At 38.8% G+C, this 24,730-nt stretch overlaps 1 protein-coding gene across 1 annotated transcript in view; it reads right to left on the bottom strand.

Annotated features, from left to right (window-relative positions):
• Positions 1–7: 7 nt before the first annotated feature.
• Positions 8–24,730, bottom strand: part of RAP2A (RAP2A, member of RAS oncogene family) — a 33,584-nt gene continuing 8,861 nt past the window's right edge. The window contains exon 2 of the mRNA XM_040584414.1: positions 8–5,219. Within this exon, the coding sequence (XP_040440348.1) occupies positions 4,982–5,219 (238 nt within the window). The 3' untranslated portion in view covers positions 8–4,981. The remainder of the gene's footprint in view (positions 5,220–24,730) is intronic.

Here is a 24,730-nt window from a genome sequence, read left to right as displayed (position 1 = left end):
CACGGAGGAGTGATAACAAGATATTTATTTCCAATCAAAATATTTTACAAACCTTTCTCAGTTAATGAGTTTCCTGCAGTAACTAAAAAAGAAAAAAGGGGGGTGGGGTGGTGGTGGTGAGAAAGCATTTGTTAGGAGGACAATATTCAAAGTGTTCCAAGTTATTCAGTTATTTGAAAAGAGCATGTAGCACACTGGCATCTTTTTCGGACTGTACAGAACACCCCAATGAATTCCTGTTGCCCCTACATAGGTATCTTCTTGGCAAAACAAAAGGGTATTACTAAGTTAACGGGACTGCAAGAGCCCATTAGCAAAAGTTCCCCTGGAACTGGTTTACAGAATGAATGGGCAAATCAAACCCATAGAATTAGCAGTATGTGCCAGCCTTCTATATTATCCATAGAACTAGGAGCTTTTAAAATGTGCCAGCCTCAGGCTTCTTGTTCCTTATGGCACACATGACATGAAAACAAGACACTACCAAGCACCCATCATTACTGAAAACAGGGTATTTTAGTGATACTGGCATGACTGAAATGTAACTGCTGATCTGTGCCAATTAGCTAGAATAATCCTGTTAGCATTAGCTCAACTGTTCATTTATAAATCTCTGCAATGCTAATTGTATTTGAAGTTCTTTCTAACACTAACTCCTTTTGTGTGGTGCTGAAAGCCTGCAAAACACTCATCAATTGAACAGCTGATATAACAAACAATCCTTTTTTAACCCTTTGCAACCTTGGTGTTATAGAAGTAGTTCTGCATATTAACTATATCATATATTGAGCAACTTCATACATCATTTTATTATATTTTACAATAAGCACTACTCTCTTGTCATACCAAGAGCCATACCTTATCAAATACTATTTTACTGACTTTTGTCAGCATATATTCCTCTAAGTAACCACCTTCGCTATGGTTCTTTAGCAAGCTTATAACTTAAATCACAACATCCATCCATCCATCAAAATTAAAAGTATATTTGCTTTTTATGTATTGCTATTTAATTTGTACCAGAAGAACATTTTGGCAAGAAATATTTAGCTGAACTGCAAATAGTTTACAGTGTTGTTTGAAATTACTGACTAATGTCAGCTTTGGATGAACTTTTTGATCAAATCAAAGTGTATAATACAGGAAATGCAAGGAAGATTTCATTAAATAAATTTATTTGTTAAAATAATTTAACTCCAAATACAACTGCTGAGTTTGCATTGAGTTCTATGTACAATTCTTGTTTTATTTGAAACATCAAGGTTTAAACAACTGACATTGTTACAAAACAAACTGTTGCCCCATTTTAAGTTGCCAGTTGTATTAGAGCTCAACAATTAACTGTGAAATACATTAATTCACCCCTAGGAAACTCCAAATCAACAGCGTTAAGCCTGATTCCAGAACCCACTTCAGTCTTTCTTCAAACCCTGATCAAGAATTAACAGATGCACAACAATGCAGATAAAAGCCTCCTGCAGTTGTCAAACATTTGCTTTTGTTGCGGAGTTTCACAATTAAAGCCTAACCAGTGTTCTGATGGCACACTGGTAAAAAAAACCAAACAAAAATAAAAGCCAAACATGCACAAAACCCCCCAACCAAATGGCTGACATCTTTAGGCAACATTCTACACAGGAAAGCAAATACCAGTAGTTTTCCCACAGAAAAGTAATGCAACTGTAGCACTGGGGTTAGGGAGAGGCTAGAACCAGAACAGAAAATGTCACCAAAATTCTTTTGATGCTCTGAAGGGGTGGGCAGGGGGAAAAGATGCAACAGGGAAGAAAAAAACCAAACAAACCAAAAACAACCCAAAAGAAAACTCAATGCAATCATGTTTAATACTCTTGATCCAATTCTGGTTTGTTTGCTTTGACTAGTTTTTGTGTGTATTTTTAAGGGAAAGAGGAAACAGTTGCTCTCACTATCACAGCTTAAAAGAATAAAAGTTGCAACATTAAAAAAAAAAAAAAACAAAACCAACCAAACAAACCAAAAACCAAAACTGGATAAATGCTGTCTTTGTAGAAAAGTACAAAGCTCTACAAGAACAGCCAAAAGAAAAGCGGGTCTTTGGAACAAATCATAATATTTTAAGGCATGTTATAAGAAACTTTCAAATACTAGAATTGGTAATCCTATCAGGGTACAAATGAAACAGTGATCCAAGACTGATGACTCCTGCAGGGTGGCCATGCAGCTGCTGCGTGGCTCACTTACCTCCCTTTCTGCTACCCCTGTAATCTGAAAAATCTGTCGAGTGCAACTGTCATTGATTCAAGCTCCACTATCTTCACATTAGTGGAAATACAAATAGTGCATAACTACTTCCTCAAAACTATACGATGAAAGACACCACTTACGCTTTCCCCTCCCCCCGCCACATTGTGTGGTAGCTTACATACGGCTTATGTTTTTGAAAATACAAGAGTGTAATGAAGAAACAAGACTGGGAGATTTTTTTCATTAATATTTTCTGTTAAAAATTTACTGTGAAATTTTTGCTATATTAAAAGCCCATCTGTTTTATATTAAGAACTTCATGTTAGGCTGTTCATACTGTGCTTCATGTCATTTTCTTGGTTGATGAACAATCTGTGAGGTAATATTTTGTCATCTCTGCAAATAACATTGCATAACATGCAACTCAGTTTCAAATTTGGGTTTGGTTGGGGTTTTTTTTGAGGGCTTATGCAGTGGATCTCACACTGGCAAGCTGTTCTACAAGAGAGGTTGTAATGCTCAATAAATCATTTCCCAATCTAGACATTTTAAACTTTGAAATATCATTAATTCCACATCTGACATCTTGATTAAGCCTGGCGGCTGACACAATGGGCAGATGGGGAGTGGGGGTAAGAGAACATTCATACCATCTAGTTTAGGCATATAAGTTGTGTGACTCTGAGGACCAAAGTTTGCTATATGGTCAATGGAAAGAGGTAGGTGCCTCTAGGAGGGCGATTCAGAGCACCCAACATGGGCATTCAGATGCCAGAAATAAACAGTGTGCCTATCTCCCTAAGAGAACAAAGTACAGTAACGAAAGCTCTGCAAGGTAGATGGGAAACGGGCTACATTTACGTTCTAGTAAGGCTTAATGTTTTGTGACATCTAATGCCCTTTGATACACTGGCTGTGGAAAGGTCTTGAAAGATTAAGGGCAGAGATGGCCAGTTCTCTTCCATTAATATGATTTCCTTTAGTTATCATCCACTGAACTATAATTCAAAATGTTAAGGGCATTTATGTATGAAAATCTGCGAAGCGTTTTGTACTCAAGTTTCTTTTGTAGCAGATGAGAGCGTTTTTAGGAAGTTCTGCAGATGGAGGCAAAACTCTCGAACCTAACTCCAATTACAGCATTTCTAAGGGCCATATACACACACACACATACACGCTCAACGCGCACACACACACACCCCAGCACCCCGTTTTCACTCATTTAAACACAAGGAACTACACTGTTACTGCACAAGATTGAAAAACTAATAAATGCATGGTGTTATTTAGACCACAGGCTCAGTGACTCTATTTTTATGGCCAATTTTACCTATTAAAAGATCCAGCTCAAGACAATCTCTCCAGCATTTAAAATCTAAACATTGTGATTGAAAACTTCTCTATACTTTGATTGTAAGACTTCAGAATAGGTATTTCTGTGCCATTAGTCATGCAAATGATAAATACTTCACTGCTATGAAACTAGCAAGTCAGAGCTCGAGCATCCTTTCAAAATAAAATATTTGCTCCCACCATTTAACACTACAATAATTGGGGCAACCTTTGAATAGTGTGTCAGGCAATTAAAAAGCCATTTCCACACTCACCTAAGGAATTACAACCATAACTATTTCACCTCTGAAACAAATGATTTCACATGGTTATTCAATTTAAGTTTTCAACATTAAAGCTATCAAATAGCAAACTTGATTTTCAAAGGTTAGTTAGGGATCACACCAGAGAACGTAGCCCTTAAAGGCAAGAAAAACTGTTGTCTTTAACAAACTTAAAAATGCAGGATGTTCATACTGTCCCACGAGGTTTCTGCAGAAGGGAACATATGGATGCAACATGGCTTAATTTTCCTTACAAGATGGTACTAGTTAATCTATTAAAGTGTTCCTTGTTAGTAAGGCTCAGCAATTTTTTTCATCACAGTTGCTTCCTCCTGGTTCAGTAAAGTGATAAATAAAGATGCTTCCTGCTTTGTAAACAGAGGGTTTGTTTGGCTTTTTGCAGACCAAAAACCTGAAGCGATCCTCCATTTTTGAGCAGCAAAATGAAAGATTTTAAACATTCCAATGCCAGACTGTTTCTTCACCCGTCTTTTGTTTTCAGATCTTGCCTCTCATTTCACACACTGATTCAATGTTTTCTATTTCAAGATGTGGGATAAAGTGTAGAAATAATAGCATCAATTTTGAAAAAAAATCCAAACTATATAGGTCTCTGGTAGCCTCTTCCTCTAACACTGTCAGAAGTTCTGGTGAAATCAATGTATTTGACTGAACAAACTTGGCCACAAGTGATAGCGCACATCCTGAAGCACGGTAATTAGACACTGAAAGACTTGGCTCTCCTTTCGCACTTTTGCTAGTTGTGAATGGTCTTCAGAGATATTATCTCCACTGCTTTTGTTTCCCATTTCCAAAAGTTTTCCAACTTCTTCAGAAATAGTTGCCGTTGTTGCTGTCTGACTTGACAACACACAGACACTCGACCGGAACGACCCTGTAGATCAACTGGCTGTGCCATAACATTGCAGGTGCTCAAAGGGAAACATGGGTGAGATGTGGTCATTTAACCCAATTATATTCAGAGTCAGTGATTGACTTTCAATGCTCAGCTCTGAGTTCATGTTGCTACTTCACTACAGATGTATTTCAAGTGACCCACAAACCAGGAAGTGAAGTAGACAGTTTTACCACCTTACAAAATTTCTGCAAATTAAGTCCAGGTTAGGTCATTTTTAATGCTATTGTATATTACATGCAGAACAGCATGGGTCATCTTTGTCTGGCTGTGCTGCATAGTTCATTTGTCTAACAATTTCCGCAAAGAGCTCATCCACCATTGTTTTACTTTTAGCAGAGGTCTCCATAAAGGGGCAGCCCCATTCTTCAGCTAAGGCTCTGCCTTCGCTCAACGATACTTCTCTCTCACTTTCCAGGTCCACTTTATTACCAACCAGAATTACTGGCACCTTCTCATACCTACAGTTTGAAACAAACAAACAAAAACAAACACACACAAAGAACAACAGCAATAATTATATTTTTAAAATGGAAACATTCTAAATGTAAACATCTATCAGCAATCAGTACAGACCCAACAGGAAAGAAACATTTGGATGACCTTAAAATTTTACGTGGAAAAAATGCTTTGCATATTTCACATTCTAGCAATTTGTTACACATCTCTTTCCCCCTAGAGCCTTCTTTGAGTTCTAGGGAATGCTTCCTCCACTGAATTTTCCTTCCTGCCAGGCAATCTGCCAGGAACACTTCCACAGCACAGAAACCAGGAATATAATATTATTTTTTTTTTATGATGGCGATCTCAGGGTCTAAGAACAGGATGGACGTCCAACCCTCCCTTCAACATTACGTCCTCCTTCTACCTGAACTGGTATCATATTTTATTTTCTGCTTGTGATAAGGATGCATCACTCTCCCTTCCAAGAGTACATTTATCTTTGGTTAATATATACAGAACTCTCAGGTTAGCAATAAAAGGGAGAAAACCAAAGGGCCAGTAAGTTCATTTGCAATTTCAGGAAACATAGCCCACTTCAAGTACCGTACACACACAGAAGTATTGTTATATAAAAACATGTATTAGTCGATACAGAATATGTAAACTCTCCCTTGCAGCATTCACATCATTATGCCAGTTAAACAAAAGGGGGAAAAAAAGTGTTCCTGGCAATACTATCACAGTTCTGCTTCATAATCAACTTGGACAGCACAATAGATCATATAAGGCATGAAGGAATTTATTACTTTGCACCTCCTTGTGAGGGGATCTTTGCCAATTTTTTTAAAAAAATTCAAATTCTTGTCCTCCTTTTTTTCCATCCTCACATGCATAAACTCTTCTTCAGACATGGAACTAAGTAAGTGTTGTCAGGTTTTAAATTTACATATTTGCCATAGCAGAGAAGAAAACACTGGGCTTATTTCCAAAATACTCTTACACAGGTTTTCTCATGAAAGCAACAAGGACTGAGAGAAAAACTGATTACAGCTTTTAGCACTTAAACTAAACAAAGATTCAAGAGAAACAAGATGGTTCCCTCTTAATTTAAACCTGATTTTCTACGTTGTATTAGCTTAGTATTACTGCTTTGAGTCAAATCACTTGAGTAAGACAGCTGCAGACAGACAACAGTCACAGCTGACACCTGCGGCAGTTGAAGATGCCATTGTCCTGAAGGCACCTATAACCCCTCCTGCATCCATCCCACCCACCCATAACCCCTCCTGCATCCATCCCACCCACCCTCCCTGCATCCCAGGCAGGGCAGCAGAGCAGATCTGGTGCACATGTCTCAGCTGGTTGAGGGAAACATCCAGCAGCTTGGTCTAACCTAACAGTCATGATGAAACTCAGCACTGGAACAAGGAACCTATGTGTTCCTGGTGGGCTCTACTGCAGGGACAGTGGGCTCCCAGAGAGTCAGGAAAGGACAAAAGGGCAGTGACTTCTCAAACCACCTCAGCAACTCTTACACCACTGCAGCAGTATCAAAAATTGGTCCAACTATGCCACAAGATGCAGTTGAAATTCTAAACTTAGTTATGCATCTTTGCTAACTATGGGAATGTCATTTAATCCACAGTCTAGGGCTGCGGTCAACAATTGTAGAGAATTCCCCTTTCACCATTTATCCTATCGTCGTTTACCATCTGAAGAGGCACAAGCCATTGCTTACTCTGTGGATATACAGTATTTAGCACAATGATACCTCTGGAACTCTTGCAAGAGCTAAGCTGCCATTAATTAAGTACCAAAATACACACAAGCATCTTGAAATCTGTCCTCCCGCATTTAAACACATGATAGCATAGTCTTTAATTACATAAGATGGATGGCATTCAACAGATAAAGAGAGTAATTCAACATTTCTTTTTATCTTCATTGTTCAGATGCATGTGTCCGATTGTATTTGCTGTACAGCATTAAAACCCCTTCAATGAAAGTGGAATAGGGTACACTTTCACATTTCTTGGTATCTGAGGACCCCAAACTTCCCTTGCCCCCCACCAGCTCCTCCAGGTATTCCTTTATCTTCTGAATTTTACCAGTGGGAAAAATTGAGAAATTCGGAGCAGCCACTTGACAACCATTCAGCAAAGAAGTAGATGAGCCAGAATTAAAACACAAGATTACTTCTCGTTCTGCAAGATCACTCCAATTCACTGAGAAACATATATGAGGGGGAAAAACCCAACCCTCACTTGTTGCAGATTTATAGCCAGTTCCTCTGAAATATTCAAGTGCTTTAAAAGGTTTAGGAACCCTAGAAAAGCTGGGCAAATAAATATCTGAGGATCTGTTTACTACTGAGTACTTAGCACCTGGGAAACACAGTGGTGGAAATAATGCAGTTTTGTACTACCAAACAAAAAGAAGAACTGACGAGCTGACAGGATAGATGTGAAAAGTCTAATTTAATTTATTTGCACAGGACCATCTAGAAACTATTAGGTGGAACAGACAGAAGCACTTATATGTATTGCTTTTTCCTGCTTTTGCCTCCTGTATTTACATTATTCATTACCGACCTTCACCACCAAAAATAAGATGGGAATTCTACAGTCAATAGCCTTATTCACCTTATAATTCAGATTTGTCCAATAACCACTTTGCAACATTAAATTGTGTAAGAAAATGTTTCTGCAAAACTCTCACAATGTCATCTTATTAAATTCATCTTCACAGGACAAAAAAAAAGTTACTCTTGCAAAATATATCCTTGTACTACCTAAATTTTGAGTAGTCAACATTACAGAGAAAATACTGATTATGTATGTATATTCTGCGTGACTTAAAATATTTTGGTTTTATATATATGTATGTATTCTTATGCCTGCCTATAATATATATAGAAACTGTTTGTAATATGTATGCACACAGAGAGTCATGCAATTTGTCTTTCTATATAGAAACGTCAGTATTCATTAACTAGAGTAACAGAGGTTGGAATATGACAAGTAATGGCAGAACAGCCCATGGATACTGAGTGGAAGACTGGCTCCAGTATGGGCTTATGAGCTCCAGTTCAGTACCAGTCCTGCCAGAGCCAAGCTGAATATGGGAAAGCCAGACCGGACATCTATGTATTGTTTTCCCCAAATACCGAGATGATGACAAATTGACTGTGTGTTGGTCAGTGCCATACGTCAACCAAAAGGTCTTTACAGAAACTATGTGGTTCCACATAGTGGTTCCAGCCCCTGCTCATCTTCATTCAGAGTCCCTGGAGGTCTCCACACAGTACTTCCCAGCTTTTGAGTTCTGGTAACACACCATGGAAACCCTAGCTCTCAACTAAATCAAGCCCTACAAGCTCCGAAGTTCAGGCTGGCTCTCCACCCTTTATCTCACAACAGTGCCAGAATTTCCTGCCTCACTTTGTATTCCGAGCAAATTTATTTCTGATAGGTACGGGGGAGACTCCTCCCTCAGTGCTCTCCTCACCATGGCTGCCGATCTTGCTGGAGGTGACTTTTGCCTGCTCCTGGAGGCTTCACTCACCATTTGCAGAGCTTGGACTGGCCAGGCATTGGTAGACCCACCACTGAGGTGCTGTGCAGCAGCACAGGCCCACAACGGGGAAGGGTGATTTCTCAGACATAGTGGAATTACACAATTCCAATGAAATTTGAGGGCAAGAACATCACCTCTTCCTCACACGCTTTTCACCCTGCTGGATTTCAGTAACCCAAGATCTGCCCTGCAACACCCAAACAACAATGCAAGACCCTTCCATACAACACCCAAAAAATATATATAAAATTGCCAAACTTAGGAATTCACAAGTGCTTCCAAAAGCTTCAAGTAGGACCTAACCTACTCACAAATACTTACAGCAGAGCTAAAGAGGCTAACCTCCCACTCCTCATCTATACCAGAGTCCTGACAAGCCAGACTGCTGCTGCCATTGCAGGATGTCCGAGGGGGCAGCTCAGCCCACTGCAGGAGCTGGGCAGGGGTCTCTCCTCTCAGTGCTGCCCATCTCCAGCACTAAGGTATGGGCAGGGGGAGAAGTGGCACAGTTCTGCTCCTTGTTCCTGGAGCAGGAAAATCCAATTTCCTCAATACTGCTGAAAAGCTTCAAGCGGCACTGATCGCTCCTAATGAAAAGCATGAAGGCCACCTGAAAATGAGAATGCCTGCTGGTTTCATCTCTGTCGGTGCAGCACAGTGTGTATTCTAGGGCAAACATCATAGCAGAGCCTGTAAGAAATATACTCAAATGCAGCACAGGAAGGCTTGACTTTTAAAGACCTCTTCAGGCGCAAGTTTTTGCAAGACCAATTACACATGTTTGCAGAACATGTTTAAAGAACAGGGTACTTCACCCTGTTTAAATGATCTCACTATCTTAAGCTCCAACGTGACAAGATACTGAGCAGTGGCAACTCCTGAAGAGGTAATACAACTGCAGCCATTTACAGCCCCATGAAAGACACCGGTGCAGAGTCAAATACCATCATATCCAGGATATCGCTACTGTCACGGCACAGTCATTACTGCATAAAAGACAACCAGCATGTAATTCCCAGTCCCAGATAACTACTCAATGCTAAAACCCATGTTTCTATCCATCTTTAATGAGTTTCTGGGACCAACAGGCTGCAGTAAATCCCTCAGTTTTCCCGAGGATGGACACCATAGCCACGTAGAATCAATAAATACACAGACTTTAAATGTTTTATGTGGCCCAGCTACGCACCACTGACCACACAGCCTTACACCTCACACAATGATAAATAGTTTCTATATTTTATCTTACCTCACATGGCACATGTATCATCCACATTTCTGTTTAGGTTAGTATGTATACTTTGAATAACAGCTTATAACAGTCAGAAAGCCTCAAGATGAATGCTATGGAAATGATCCTCAGAGATTTTTACCTCCTGTTTTCTCTACCTCTCATTTTACTCAGGGAGAAAAAAACCATGGGCAGTGCTTGACATTGCATCTGAATCTCTTTCACAAGGTACTTACCAGATTTCTGGTTACAACTGTCATTGGATAAAGATAAAAACCAAAGATGATAGGCAGTGAAAATATAATAAAAGCAAAGAATAAATGAGTAAGAATTACAAAGCAAACAAACCACCGAAGAAACCCCCAACGAATACCTCACACCAAGACTAATAAACTGTGCCAAAGATTACCCAGTACTCCTAAACAGGGGGCAGGAAAAGTAAGCTGGACCAGTACAGGATAAGATACTAAAAAGTTCAGATGGGTTCCTGCTTTGTAATTTCATATTCTTGAAGTGTTGCATCTTTTCTAGAATTTTTGCCTGAGCTTCGTATCAGAGCCAAGTATGTTCAACTAAAATGCAGAAACTTTCTGTAGAGTAAAAACAAATCAAAAAACTAAAGAACAAAAACGTGTATTCTTGAAGACTTTCTTATAACTAGCTTCAATTCTGTTGAAGTTTGTGGAAAGATGTAAGATTTCTAGCTTTACATGTTAAATACTAGGAACACTGAAATATAAAAGGCATCTATATATGATAACTATTCCTAATCATCAAAAGAAGTCTTCAGTACTAAGCCACTTTAATCACCTTCTACATGCAGAGTGTCTCATCTCCCCCCCTTTTTTACTAATATATTTCTGACACTTCTAATTGTCTTTCAAAAAAGGAAGTAATTTAAAGGACAAAGATATTATTTACATCATTGTTGTCCCTAATATCAGAAAGTCAGTAAAAATACTCTTCCTTTCAGACTTAACAGAAAATTTGTGGTAACAATCCTGCCAAAATACACAGTAAAAGAATTCTGGGCAATATGAACTAAAGTATCAGAAATTACGGTTAAACCTATTAGATTGTTTACAAATTCATGCATAAATACCACTAAGCATTATTTCATAATGTAACTTGCAAACTTTGATTGCCTGCAGTAAAATCTGTCACAACTTAAACTAGAAGTTTCCTCATCTAGAGAAAGAACATATTCCAAGTGTGACTACCAAGACTTTTCTTATCCCTTTCACACAATTACTTGCGGACATTTAATACAGGATCCTCAATAGTTAAAAACTCGCATCAGCTTCAGAAGATAAGAAGAGAGTGGTGTCCGTGGTGGGGGGGGTTGGAACTAGATTATCTTTAAGGTCCCTTCCAACCCAAACCATTCTAGTTCTACAAATAGACAGTGTTCCCTAGCCTGTTTCTGAGCCTCTCATACACCAGGATGAGAAGCAGCAAGACCACAGAATTGTCAAGGGGAAATCAAACAATCTTAATCTTTTGCTGAAAGCTTCCAGTTCTTAAACCAAAACAGCAAGAAAAACAAATATACTTCTAAAATAATTACTACCTTGGCTTAAGAAATTCAGCCAGAGAAGACTTTTCACTTTTTCCAAACCTTGATTCTTTGTATTTTGGTAGCTTTACAGCTTCTAACATTATGAGTTAAATCAACAGCAGGGGCTCGGTCTGCAGAGCCTGCAAATACACACCAATGAACATGTGTGTATTTACAAATATATTTATTACATCTATAGAATTTATATTTTTATGTCATGAATATATCTATATAATATATCTATATAATATATAAATAAATGTGTAGATTTATGGAATATGCCAGGAGATAGATAGGTATATCTAAAAGTAGGCAGGCTTCTGCAAAGTTTGAGTACCTTGCTCTCTAATGGAAATTATTACAGCTTCACAGGTAAATCCATACAGAACACCTATAATACCCCCACCATTCTGATGCAAACAAGTCACTCCAGTTTACCAATTAATTGCATTTAATATTTGGTTTTGTAAGCTATATTGTGTAAGGCTTTAATTACTTAAGCAACAACTCCAAACAACAACAAAAAAAAGCGTCTTAAAATCATTTTTATAAATGAGTAGATGTTCAAGACCTTATTGGAAGTCCCACTGCAGTTAGGTGGCTGAGTCATGAATTAGTTTGCTATAAAGAACAGCCTGTGGCCTAATTGCAGGACTGGCGATTTAACATTTTATTCTAGGCTTTGACATGAACTCCCTATATAGCCTTTGGGAAAAAAACTCGTTCAGATGGATCAACTGAGGTATATAAAGTCAGAATAATTTTACTTATTCATCATTCTAATATTGTTCTTCAAGTTGTTTTACAATAATTATTTAATTTGCTCCCCTATGAGTAAGCACCACATCACATCACTTTTGAGCTGCAGAAACTACGTTTATTCTTGCACACAAAACTTTCTGGAAATAATCACCTCAACTTTAATAAAATACTTTTAACAGTTCAGTTCTGTGGTTGTTATAGTCAGCTCATGCTTTCCAGTTTGATTTCAAGGTCCAGGAAAAGTCTCAACCAATGCCAATTTTGCTTAAATTGTTTGGCAGGGTCACCCTTGGTACTGTGCTTGTAAGAAATTAGAGGAAATAATTCTCTTCCAAGCAAAAGCCCAACAAACCCCAATGTAATGAAGCACCATATATATTTGCTTCCCAACTGTTACTATAAGCAGTTTCAGCCAAAGCACCTGAACACATTATTTCTAGGCAGCTTACAGCTGAGACCTTCAAAGTGACAAGAACCATGGATGGTACTATCCAATATGCATACTGAAAGGCCATCTAGTAAACCTACATCCCTTTGCTGCAACAGAGGCAACAGGATTATGCATATCATTTTTATATGAAGGACACTAAAGAACTTTCCAGGCCATTTCTGATCACTTCAGAGAAAAACTCTTAACTGTAGAGGAGATTATATATATATGTAAATATAAAATGTTGGATGGATCTCTGAGCAATGTGGCCTAGTGGAAGGTGTCCTTGCCCATGGCAGGGGGGTTGGAACTAGATGGTTCCTTCCAACCCAACCCATTCCATGATTCTATGATTTTCCACATCTAAGGTCTTATGGGGGAGCTAGAGTAACTATAAACTCCTTAGATGTGTTCAGCCTGCTTCTGCAAGTCACTGCAGACGCAGCCTATTTTCAGCTGTTACCTGCTTAAATGGTAAACTAGCAAGAATACCTGAAAATCCAATGCCCTGCCAACATGCCCAATGAGAGAGGAGTTCACCATTCACTAAAGGGAAGTCCTAAAGAAAAAAAATTTGATCGTCAAGACCTTAGGGAGACCTTTGCTCATTAAGTTCGCAGAACTCCATGAATTTTTAAATCATGTCCCATGACATTATTAGTTCCCCTTAAAGTAAGGCTCTGGCATAAGAACTGACAAACAGCACTGAGGGCTGGGGATGACAACAAGGAGCCCAAGACAGGAGTCACAGTGGTTCACACCTAATGGCATTTCAGACGCTCGAAAGCCTTTGTAAACAAGAAATTAGCTTTCACCTTAAACAGGGCACCTCTCCCTATTATCTATCATTAAAATTCATATCTCATCTAATACTGAAGTCTATTATCCAGTGATATATAACAACCACCTGCTTAGCAGCAGGTCTACTGTGAGCATATCCAAACAGTATTTTAATGCTTGAGTATTAATCTCTATGCCAGTATTTAATCTCTACGCCAATCAAAATTCTTGTCTTATACAATTGAGAATCAACATCACTTTGTTGAAATCCTGAAGTGCTTGCCACATTTAGCAACTCAGAAACACTGGAATTTTCAAATAAGAATTTTCTATTTCTTGGTATAATTTAAGAACTTTAAGAAACCACAAGTTTCAATTCTATATAAGATGCAAGGCAAGTGTTTCACCTGACATTTTGTTTCTAAAAGCAACAGGAAAATCGTAATGTCCTACAAATCAGAGATTCTCACAGGTGCACAAATTTCACTTATTTTCCATCTCTATACTCAGTTTGCATTGAAAGAAGTCTAGTTGCCAAGAAAACAATGAACAGATTACAAGGCACGGTATGGTTGCTTAAGTACAGTTCTTGCTCAAAGTTTCCAGACACTAAAGCTGAGCATTTAATTTTTTTTTTAAACTGCTGCTACTAGCTGTAAGAATGACTCAACATCTCCAAAATTAGGTCTCATTTAAGTATTGAAACTTGTGTCCATAACTGAAAGTTATTCTTAATGATCATATTAGCTTTCTGATCTTAAATATTTTTAAGCTGTATGCCATGCTAATACATTAATGTTTGTTCCAATATAACGAGCATGACTGGGTACGTCAAGGTTTTTGGTACCTACCAAATGTACAACATATGCAAGATACTAAAATTAAAGAGACTACTATCTACCTTTTATTTGTATTTTGAAGTCTTAAAGACAATTATTTAAAATGACCATTTTTTTCAGACATAACCACTTAAAATTAAATTTTATCCTCTGATACCTTGCAGAAAACACATTAAACGTCAAGTAAGATGAGTGCTGACACATGATTTAAGAGATGCAGGTTCAGTTCCATCCCCTCTTACAGGCTTCCTATGCAGTTTTTAGCAAGTCCCTTTAACTCTGTACCTCCATTCTCCAGCTGAAGAAAGCAGCAGTTGCCAGCTTTAAACTCTGAACACCTATGGCACATAAACACTTCTGAGGTCTTCCACCCGTCATGATGGAGGCACCTGAACATCCTGAAGGATGCATTAGCAGTTTTGCTTGGTCTTCAAGAGAAAAACATCCTGCATCCAAGCTATTCTCAGCAGTAGGCTATGTAGCACCACAAACCTTCAGGCTTTCTTTACAAGTACTGAGAACAGGTACATTAGGGCAGAATCTGCACCAACATCAAGCTTGCCAGAAGAAAGAAAAAAGCTATCGGATTAGGTGTGCGTCAGACTCAGAGCAAGAACACCAGCCTGGGGGACAAAGCCAAGGTTGTTACCTCACTTCAACACCACTGGCTTGAGCAGAAACTGCAAGGGCTCACAGTATCTTAAAAGATATGCTGACATTGAGGATTCCTCCTCCTCCCTGCTTCTCTGTACACAACTTCTACAAGGTCAGAAAGCCTGCCTATTCTGACAACATGGGATGGAATGGGTCCCTTTGCAAAGGCAATAAAAAATGCAGATACCTGTTAAAAGCAATATAAGCTTCTTGCACATCATACATCAAATCTACGGATTTTAACTTTCATATTTTTAATGTTTTATATTGCTGTGTTCAAAGAAGTTAACAGTGTCTAACATACACTACCATTTATCTATCAGTACATGCTTTGTCACAAGAAATTTCTCTCAGAAGCATACCACTTGACTTGCAAACCTTTAGATGAATTACTGTATTATTTTAAAATGCACTGTAAACTTACTGCACAACGAAGTACTGAAAGAGGTGAAGGAGGAGAAAAAGTAACGAAAAGGATTTGTGCCAATTCAGATATACCAAAGTTTACACCTGCAGCTGGGTTAAAGAAAAACCTGTCTCAAATATATTGTTAATATTCCATTTGGAAAAGCTGAAGCAGCATTTGGCCCTTCTATAAAGCACAGAATCTGGGAAGTAACTTATGAGGACAATGGTGGGTCTAGTTTCTTATAGATTTGGTCAATGCTGGTATCTGAAATTCTAGTTTTTCCTTCTGTCTACAACTTTTCCCCTCACCATTCCCCGGTTCATAATTAGAGCTGAGCACATGCCACAGTTTCTTCCACAACTAAGAGCACTGACAGGGTGTCTTTCCAACCAATAGTTCAGATAGAACTTAATCATTATTTAGATTTCTAATTTGTTCCAGACATTGAGCCACAGAACCACTGGGCCAGCAAGGAACCTCAGGAGGTCTTTAGTCCAACCCCCTGCTCAGAGCAAGGTCAGTCAGATCTCAAGCAGCTTGCTCAGGGCCAGCTGCAGTTCAGTCTTGAAAAACCCCAAGGCCAGACCTCCCATTACCTCTTTGGGAACTTGTCCTAGTGTTCAGTTTAGTTTAACTTTGCCACAGAATTCAAAACTTACTGGAAGGTAATGGAGGAAGACAAGACAAGTAGACAGCTGAGTTGCGTAAGGCTTGTTTCCGTATAAAATGGACTGAGAAACAACTGCCAAAGCTATATAAATATTTATAGCTATTAGTTTATGTACAGGAACTGATAATCATACTTACAGGATTCAACATAGACATATATCCTAGAATTATGAAAGCCAAGTGAATTAACCAGATTTTACAGAATTAACGAAAGCTCATGCATAAGTTAACAACTTCAATCCCTTTATCCTTGTTTATTTAAACTAAAGAAAGCAAAAATTTTTAGTGGATAAACAAAGAAAAACTTTGGCTAGCAAAAACAATCAAATGCATATGCATTTTAAAAGGGCCAGAAGACTATAGCCCTGTAAGTTATTATTTCACTGTTCAAAGTGAATACACACTTATATTCCTTTAACCAATTTATAATCACTGATAAAAATCCTACTGCAAAACTATTCTAATAGGATTTTCTCTAGCCCATTAAAATTACACTTTTACAGTCTTCAAGAATAGGCCTAACAATTAATTCAAAACCTTCTTAGTAGCATCACTTGCTTCCATAGGATTAGAGTTCAGGAACTATCGTGTCATGTCATCCAGTCAGAACCACGCAGAAAGCAACAGTTTCTCCTCTATGTCGAGGTAAGAACCTTCTTAGTCCAAGAAGTCAGAGCTCCTGACTTTCAGCCTACCCAGACCTAGCCTCTGAAAATATACCCAAGCCTGGATCACAAAGTTCGATTGCCACCATCTGGTCTGTAGATTAGAGCATTACATATGGATATGAACTGTATCTCCACAGCGGCTTTTATTTATTTAAAAGAATTTGACCTTTTACAATGAAACTAGCTTCAGGTCACTACAACTTAAAAATAATGGGATTAAGAGGCAAACAATTTGGCATCAATGTCTGCTCTCTCATTAATCCCTACTAAGGCAGGTAGATACCAGAGTTTATATGATATTGCATAGCCTGAAGAGAATCTGTGTGTCTAGTACGAAGCAGAGATGACTTTGTTGCCCTAGTAACCAAAGAGGAATACAGCTTAATGTCCTTCAAGCTAATAAAAATATCCTACAATGCATGTAAGACAACTCTGCAAAAATATGCCCTGTTGAGACAGATTTCCTGCACAATGGTACAATTAGGTTACAACTCTGGGTATTTTTCAGAAGATAGACTATCTCACAAAAACTCTAAGCAAGCAGCCACACTGGTATACTGAACCAATTTAGGAGAAAATAGTACAAGTTCTATCATTTTCTTTTACTTCAGCAGTAGTATTATGACTTCATTCATATCCTTTTGACTATAGTCAAGCTCTCTTTCTCCAAAATAAAATTTGTCTCCAAAGAAAAGAAACAGATAAGAATCCAAAGGCCTTGACTAGTTTCATTAGCAGATGCTCTTCACTCCTGTTGAGTTTCTATGAAAACATTTGACATTCAACTTGGGAAAGAAAAACATTCTGCCATAACTTCAGAAAGTTGGTGGCCCTTATCTTACGGAATAATTTCTTTAACTACCATAAGCCTGGTTTAAACAATTTTTAACAGTGAGTGAACAGAGCACCAAGAAAGTTTTCTTTCCGCAGTTTTCAGAAGTGACCTCCACCTTGAACAACTCAACTTTGCAGCTCTAGAAATTTGATTCAGAAAAAGCACATCAACTAGTTAAGTGAAACTGTTGCCATATCTAAAGATGAATATACAAAAATAAGAGCCTCCTAAGTCACGTGGGTTTTTTTTGTTTTAAAACAAGTTTTTGTTTATCTTCAAGTATAAAATACTGCCTCCCACAATACCACCTCTATGTGGCAAATAGAAAACATGATTTACTGATAACCTCTCTTCTATGTTGAGGATAAACTTCAGAAATAATTTTCTTAGGGGCTTTTTTCATTCTTCCTACAATAAGACAGATACCAATTAAAGAAAAACAAAACCAGACTGCTTCATTCTACATCAACATCCTGAATGTATTGGAAGACTTGAAACTAAAGTTGAGCAATTCTAGTGTCCAGAACTTTCCTGGGAAGAACTTCTTTATAAAGTGACATCAAATATAGGGTATCTAGTACATAAAACAGTAAAAGCTAAACATATTATTCCTCCTTACCTGTGTGTATGTGTATCTCAAATCTAGTACTTGAGTAAGTATGAAAATGAAGCCAGCTAATATGAGGAGCTCAGATATACTCAGATGTTGAGCTATTTATATTTTAAATACTGCATAAATGTTAATTTCTTTGGGTCTAGTCTAGGTTAAAAAAAGCTCCCCTTTTCCCCAGGAGAGTTTTATTAACCTGTCTGACAGCCATTTTATCATCTCTGGAGATATTCTGTGGCACTCAGTCACCTTGAAGACCGTTTTCTCTTGCACACGTTAACCCAACCAGCTATGAGGCCATACCTGCACCAAGGTTAGCCTCTGGGCCTCCATCGCCATGCAGTGCCCACACCACTGCCCCTCCGGGGCTGCAGGCACCTGGCTGCTTTAGCCAGTGCCAAAGCTGTGTCAGCAGCGGAGCGGGTACACCAGGGTCCAAGGCCAAGGCTCCTGGCTGCCAGCATCCCTAGGGCACCGCTGGCTGATAGCCTATGTCACCCAAAGAGACGGTTACTCAGCTGAACGGATGGACAGGATGGACTTTGCTAGCTGATAGAAAAAGCAATGTGTGCATGCGTGTGTGAGAGAGACAAAGAATGAAAACATTCACAACAACAGGCTATAGCTCTTTGCAACATTTTTTTTTTCCCCAGAGGGAGAAAAAAACCCCAATAAGCCAGGCCAAACTAAGTAATTTATTTAAAGTGGTGTAAATTCCCACATGGACACGAATTTTAATGTTGCTTAAATTAGACAGGAAACAACAACGTGGCTTTACATTGAACAAAACTTTTATATGTGGGAAAAGCCTATTTTAAACAGAATATGACTGTAGAACCTGGTGAAATGCACATTTTGTTTTTTGTCTTGGGTCCTGACCCCACAGACTGGAAGACTGAAAAAAAACCCTGCATATATTTGTGTATATATGTACATTTCAGCTGTCTCTCTAGAGAAAACTTATTTTTGAAGTGGTAGCATTTAGGTAGGTCACAGTTTGTGATAGATTCGCTAAACCATAAGGTACTTTGTTTTATTCTGAGTAACAAAATGTTACCCCAATATTTAAGTGCCTGTTTGTCAGGCTCTGAGTACAGAGAGGATGGTAATTTGTATACTTAACCCTCAACAGCAACAGTAAGGACAGTAAGAAAACATTTGAGAAAGTTGGATTTCTTTTAAGAAAGAGCCTATATTTAAAAGGTACCACATACCCTAGTGTCCATTACACTTTCTTCATTGACTCACTAATTGGTAACTAGAATTTCCTGAAAATTGTCCACTAATTATTTTTCCACATTAAATTGTCCTATGCAGAAAGGCCATTCAAATTAATAAGAAAGTGTGTGTGGGGGTGGGAAGCCCAGACTGTTCCCAGTCCTTTTAATCTAACCACATTTCTTGCTGACAGACAGAAAGTCTTTCAAAGGAAGGCGTTTTGATCATCTCTGGGAGAAGAATGTAGACTTCAATTACCAGTCCAATTATCCCAGCTAGAAAAGCAATACAATTGCTTAATTTTAGAGTAATAAGGGAGCACCTTCTCAGCTTTCATCCAACATTGAGCATTCCATTGTCCCTCTCTGGCAGATGAGGCTACCATGATGGCAGTCACTATTTCTGACTAAAAACCATCTGGAGGAGAATTCAACATACGCTAACTTCAGTGATTTCACACCTTCAGGTTATTTGTTTTCTTTCTGGAATACACTCATCTCAATTTAAAAAAAGGATGCTTTTTTGTATATTTTAGTCAAATACAGTTTATGAGGGTTAGAACAAGATAGAGGAATTAAAAAAAAAAGAAAAGAAAGCAATAGCCTGCAATAAACAGCAAATCATATTGAATGACCAGGTTCTTGAGAACTCATGGAAAGAATACAGGGTAAACTTTACCCCTCACACACCAAAATCCTGTTTTCTTTCCTATGTTGAGTCTACAAAGTAGCAATTCTTCCCAGAGGTGAAAACTTTGAAACTCACAGGGTTTTTTCCTCAGTGTGTCCATTTCAAGCCTAGAGATACACCAGGGATAAACCCTGCAATACATGGTATGCCTCTCACTCTCCTTCCCTCTTTCCTTATGTTTCAGATCAATTTGAACCTTTTAAGTTCAAATATCCTGATCTTAGCTTTCCCTATATTTTCTTTCCTTTTCAGAACACAGTTACATTGTAAATGTTGGTAGGTCAAAACTGAATTATGTGGATTTAATCAAAGAGTTACAAAAGTACTAAGAGGAAATAGTCAGTAAACACCACCTTTCCATCATCAGATCAGACTACCATGATTCTCATCTTAGCTTCTTATGATACCGTTTTTAGACAGATAATGGTGTTTTCAACATGTCCACTACAGTTCAGTAGCATTCGTACTGTCTGCAACTGCCAGTCATTTCCTTCCCCCGAGACAGGGCCCTGCTTTTAGTTAAATGTTCACATCGTGTGTCCTGTCTCTAAACCATTACTGCCTCTTGGAAATCACAAATGTAACCAACAGAGTAAATGAAAAAGATGAGAAGAAAAGATGGTCTACCAGGAGGCTGTCCAAGGACTGCATTTGCTCACCAAGGTTCCGGAAAACCACCCTTGCACAGATGCGGATCAAGTCCAGCAACCCTCCGATTGCATGGTCAGTGCAGAATCTGAGAAACAAGGCCTGGTGGCAGAAGGACTATTTCCACAATCGAGCCATCCTTTTAAGTAAAAAAAACTAGTACTTGAAACAGTAGTAGGAAAAGCATTCCTTGCCAGCAGTTGCCGACAGACTCATCTGACGGGTAACAAGCATCTGACGTTGCTTGCTATGACACCTGGTTACAGAGAGTGCTAGAAATGAAAGGGTTACAAGAAGTTTGGCTAAAAACTGCTCGATGGTAAACAGGCTCATCAGAAATCTGCAACAGCTACATAGTAAGACAGTGATACTCCAGTAAATAACAGAGGTTACACAATCCCAGAAAGAATAACTATAATGTATATATTCCTGACTAGAGGCAAGACCATTGGATACCCATTCAGTCCAGGCAGAATTATCACCTGATCCATAATGTTATCGTTAAAGGCAGCAGAGGATTCTTAAGCCTAATCCCATCAAAACACAGCCACTCATTCACCACATAAACAGGTAGCCTAGCTTCTCCACAATTTGAATCGAACTTGGGAGTATTTGGATTAAGTGAAATTCCAGAACATGCCATCATGCCTAAATTTCCTGGATCATCATCAAGGATCAAGGAGCAGAAGGCTATGGATTTGCTCATGTGGCCAACCTATAACAAGTACTGGAGAAGCAGATGATAAGAACATAGCTCACTGAGCATCCACAGCTTTTAATCTTAAGTGAGGCTGCAGACATCCAAACTAGGGGAAACACAGAAGAGATGCCTTTGAAGACTGATTAATCAAGTTTCTTCATGTTTGAGATTTAACACTAGAACTCTAAGGACTTTTGGCAGGCTATCTTGCTATCATCTGTTTCTCCAATTTCTTCCCAGGAAAGAGTCTATCAGCCCTCAGACAACTGTTTGTATGAGGATAGCCACCTAAGCAGATTCTACTCCAAATATAGTGCTATAATCAGAAATATAACCTGTGCATAGAACTTTTAAGAGAAGGAAGACATCTGAAGTACAAGAATTGTCAAGCCTATGATGTGGATATGATCATCAAGCCTGTGGTCTACTCAGTATTCTGTACTAACAAGATCATACAAAGGCATTCAGAAATTCACTGCTCAAAACATAAGGAACGGAACTGATGTAAGAAAGCAGGAAGTAAAGAAAGGAAAACATTCTGATGGCAAGTATTTCTAGGCCCAAATACAAAACCAAGGTAGGCAAATGTACCGGGACTCCAGAAGAATTTAGGGAGCCATGTCCAAGTGGCTGCTCCACAAATTTTCTGCCTACCCACTTAATTTCTTGGCAGACCGCATCCATCTAAAGTTTTTGTTAAAACAAGGTGGCCGTCTGAAGGCCTACAGCTGTGCACGCCCAGCTGAGCCATGTACTGGAACCACAACAGGGTCACACACCCAAGCTCCCTTGGGATTTATAGAGGCATGCAAGCAGCCAAGTTCCTCGGGAGGCCTAATTCACTAAACACTCCTCTGTGAATCTAGCAACACACCAATAGTAAGATACTCAACAAAACCCACAACAGATACCACTTCCACAGAAAGCCATGGGAATAAAAGCAAGTAGCTGCAACCCTGTTTCTTACATGTAAGGCAGCAGTACATACAGCAACCACAGCACCGATCACAGAGGCAAAAGACGTGCACCATACCCCTTTCTTCAGTCATAGAGTTTCACATTTGTTTTTCCCAGACAACTGCTCTAAGCACTAAGCTACAAGTGAGGTTGAGAAAATACTCTTCAGTTTTTCTGCTGAAGATGAGCCCCTATGAAGGCAAATTCAAAAATCCTGAGGGAACAACAACAAGAAAAGATCAGGTGCCCAAGCTGAAGAAAGATACTAGGGACTGAAACCCAGGGATTTCTCAGGACTGCTTATTCACTTTAGATTAAGAAGTCGCTGCCAAAATGGAAAATCAATATCCCATACAGAGAATGGTCACCAGAAGACTCCCCTAGTCCAGGTGAATACAACATTCCAGGAAAGGTCAGCTATTGCTCCATGATGACATAACTGCTTCCATTTTTCTCCCATTCTTTTAGAATTTAAGTGTTTTGATAAGTGACAGGGCCTGCCTTTCAAGAGGAGAGATTGTACATAACAAGGAGATAGTTCAAACGCTTTGCTGCAACAGGACCAGCCACCCCAGAGCAAAGCATATTCCTAAAGAACTGACACAGAAGAGAAACACTAAGCTATGTTGCAAGACCCATTTCTTTCTCAATGAAATGCAAGAAAAGTGAAGGCTGACACTGAGGCGTGCAGGAGTGAAATTCCACACATCTCCTCCGGTGCATTGCAAGTTCAGAAGCTCACCGCCAGGACTGCCTGCTTTGGACAGCATCCTGCATGCTTGGCAGAAAAACAAAACCAGCCTCTCCTACCCCAAAACCCCCACTGTATACCAAGGAGGCTATCTCTTAAAGAATCCATGGAGATCAAACAGATTTAAGTGGTTCTACGCTGACACTCCCCACCACTCTCCTCCCCAGATCTGACACCACACCCAAGTGGACGAAAGCAATGGGAGAATTCGTTCCAAATTACTGCTTAGATTTTGATTGTGGACCGCAACGTTAACCCAGCAGAAGGTGACTCATGCTTTTTTCTTCCAGGCATTGTAGGGAGTAACCTGCATGTCAGCTACCAAGAATCTAACTGCTCCTGAGACTAGCAGAGCAGATGCCTTCTTTAAGCAGCGAGATAAGAGAGCCTGGATTTGATCGGAGACTGAGAAGTACTCAGGCCAGTTAAGATTTTTTTAAAATTTATTTTTTTGGGGGTGGGGGTGAAAGGCATCTGATAAAATGCTCTAGAAGGAACAGTTCAAGGTGACCAACTTCTGCTCTCCAAATTCTTTTGAAAATAATTGAATTTCTAAAGTTAAAAGACTCCACAACCTAAACCACAAACACACAACGCACCACCAGTTGACTGGTTTTCAGCAGAATTACTACAGCAGAAGAGGGGCAAATTTTGAACCTGGAGGTTGAAGACTACTACTAGGAAAGCCCTTTACAATGTCAAGTCCTTTTGGTAGTAGAAAGTGATCCACAGACTGAAAAACCTTCTTAAGAACAGTATACAAATAAGGACAGCTGTCATGTAGTTCAAAAAAACCCACACATGTCCAGGATTCTGCATCACGACCAAATGCAATTAAAAAACACAGAGGTGGGTAGAAAACCAAAACCACTATTTTTTTTCCACGCTTGTTCATAACTTTTGGGGGAAATTGTATAACCCCCAGATATTTCATATCCATTGTTCTGTTCTGACAAAACCTATCTTCTAAAATTTAAAAAAAAATATTGAAAACATGGAAAGAAAGTTTCAAAAGAAAAATAAATTCTAGAGGAAAGAATTTATACATTTCTAGATAGGTCTTATAAAGTTCATGGCTTTTTCAGAAGAAAAAAGCATTCCAATTATTTGCACATTTAGGAAACATTTCAAGTAAGATTTTGTATAGCAGTTAAAGATGTTACAGCAGCGTGGGAAACTACAACCAGATCTAATCAGATGAAGTAGGTTGATCAGTCCTGGCTTATCCTCTACACTGTAAAATATATTAGGAGTAAGAGGGCAAACAGTACAAACATTCTCCTACCAAACCTTGCTCATCACAGCAAGCACACATATAGCCCAGAGCCTATTTCCTGAAAGCATCTTTTCTTGCAATTAATCAAAAATCCAGGACCAAAGCTCTTCTTCACAACATTCAGAGTACTTAAGTTCAGCACCCTTATCCAATTCATTTCCAGTTCAAATTAAACTGTAGTTGCGTGGATACTTACATGGAAATCTCAAACACTATTAATCTTTTAGTTAAGGTGACTACCTGCTAAACAGAACAATAATGGGAAGT

The sequence above is a fragment of the Falco naumanni genome, chromosome 2, assembly GCF_017639655.2.
Source record: "Falco naumanni isolate bFalNau1 chromosome 2, bFalNau1.pat, whole genome shotgun sequence".
Taxonomy (NCBI): Eukaryota; Metazoa; Chordata; class Aves; order Falconiformes; family Falconidae; genus Falco; species Falco naumanni.
The sequence above is the reverse complement of the archived record's forward strand: the minus strand, read 5'-3'. Positions and strand labels throughout refer to the sequence as shown.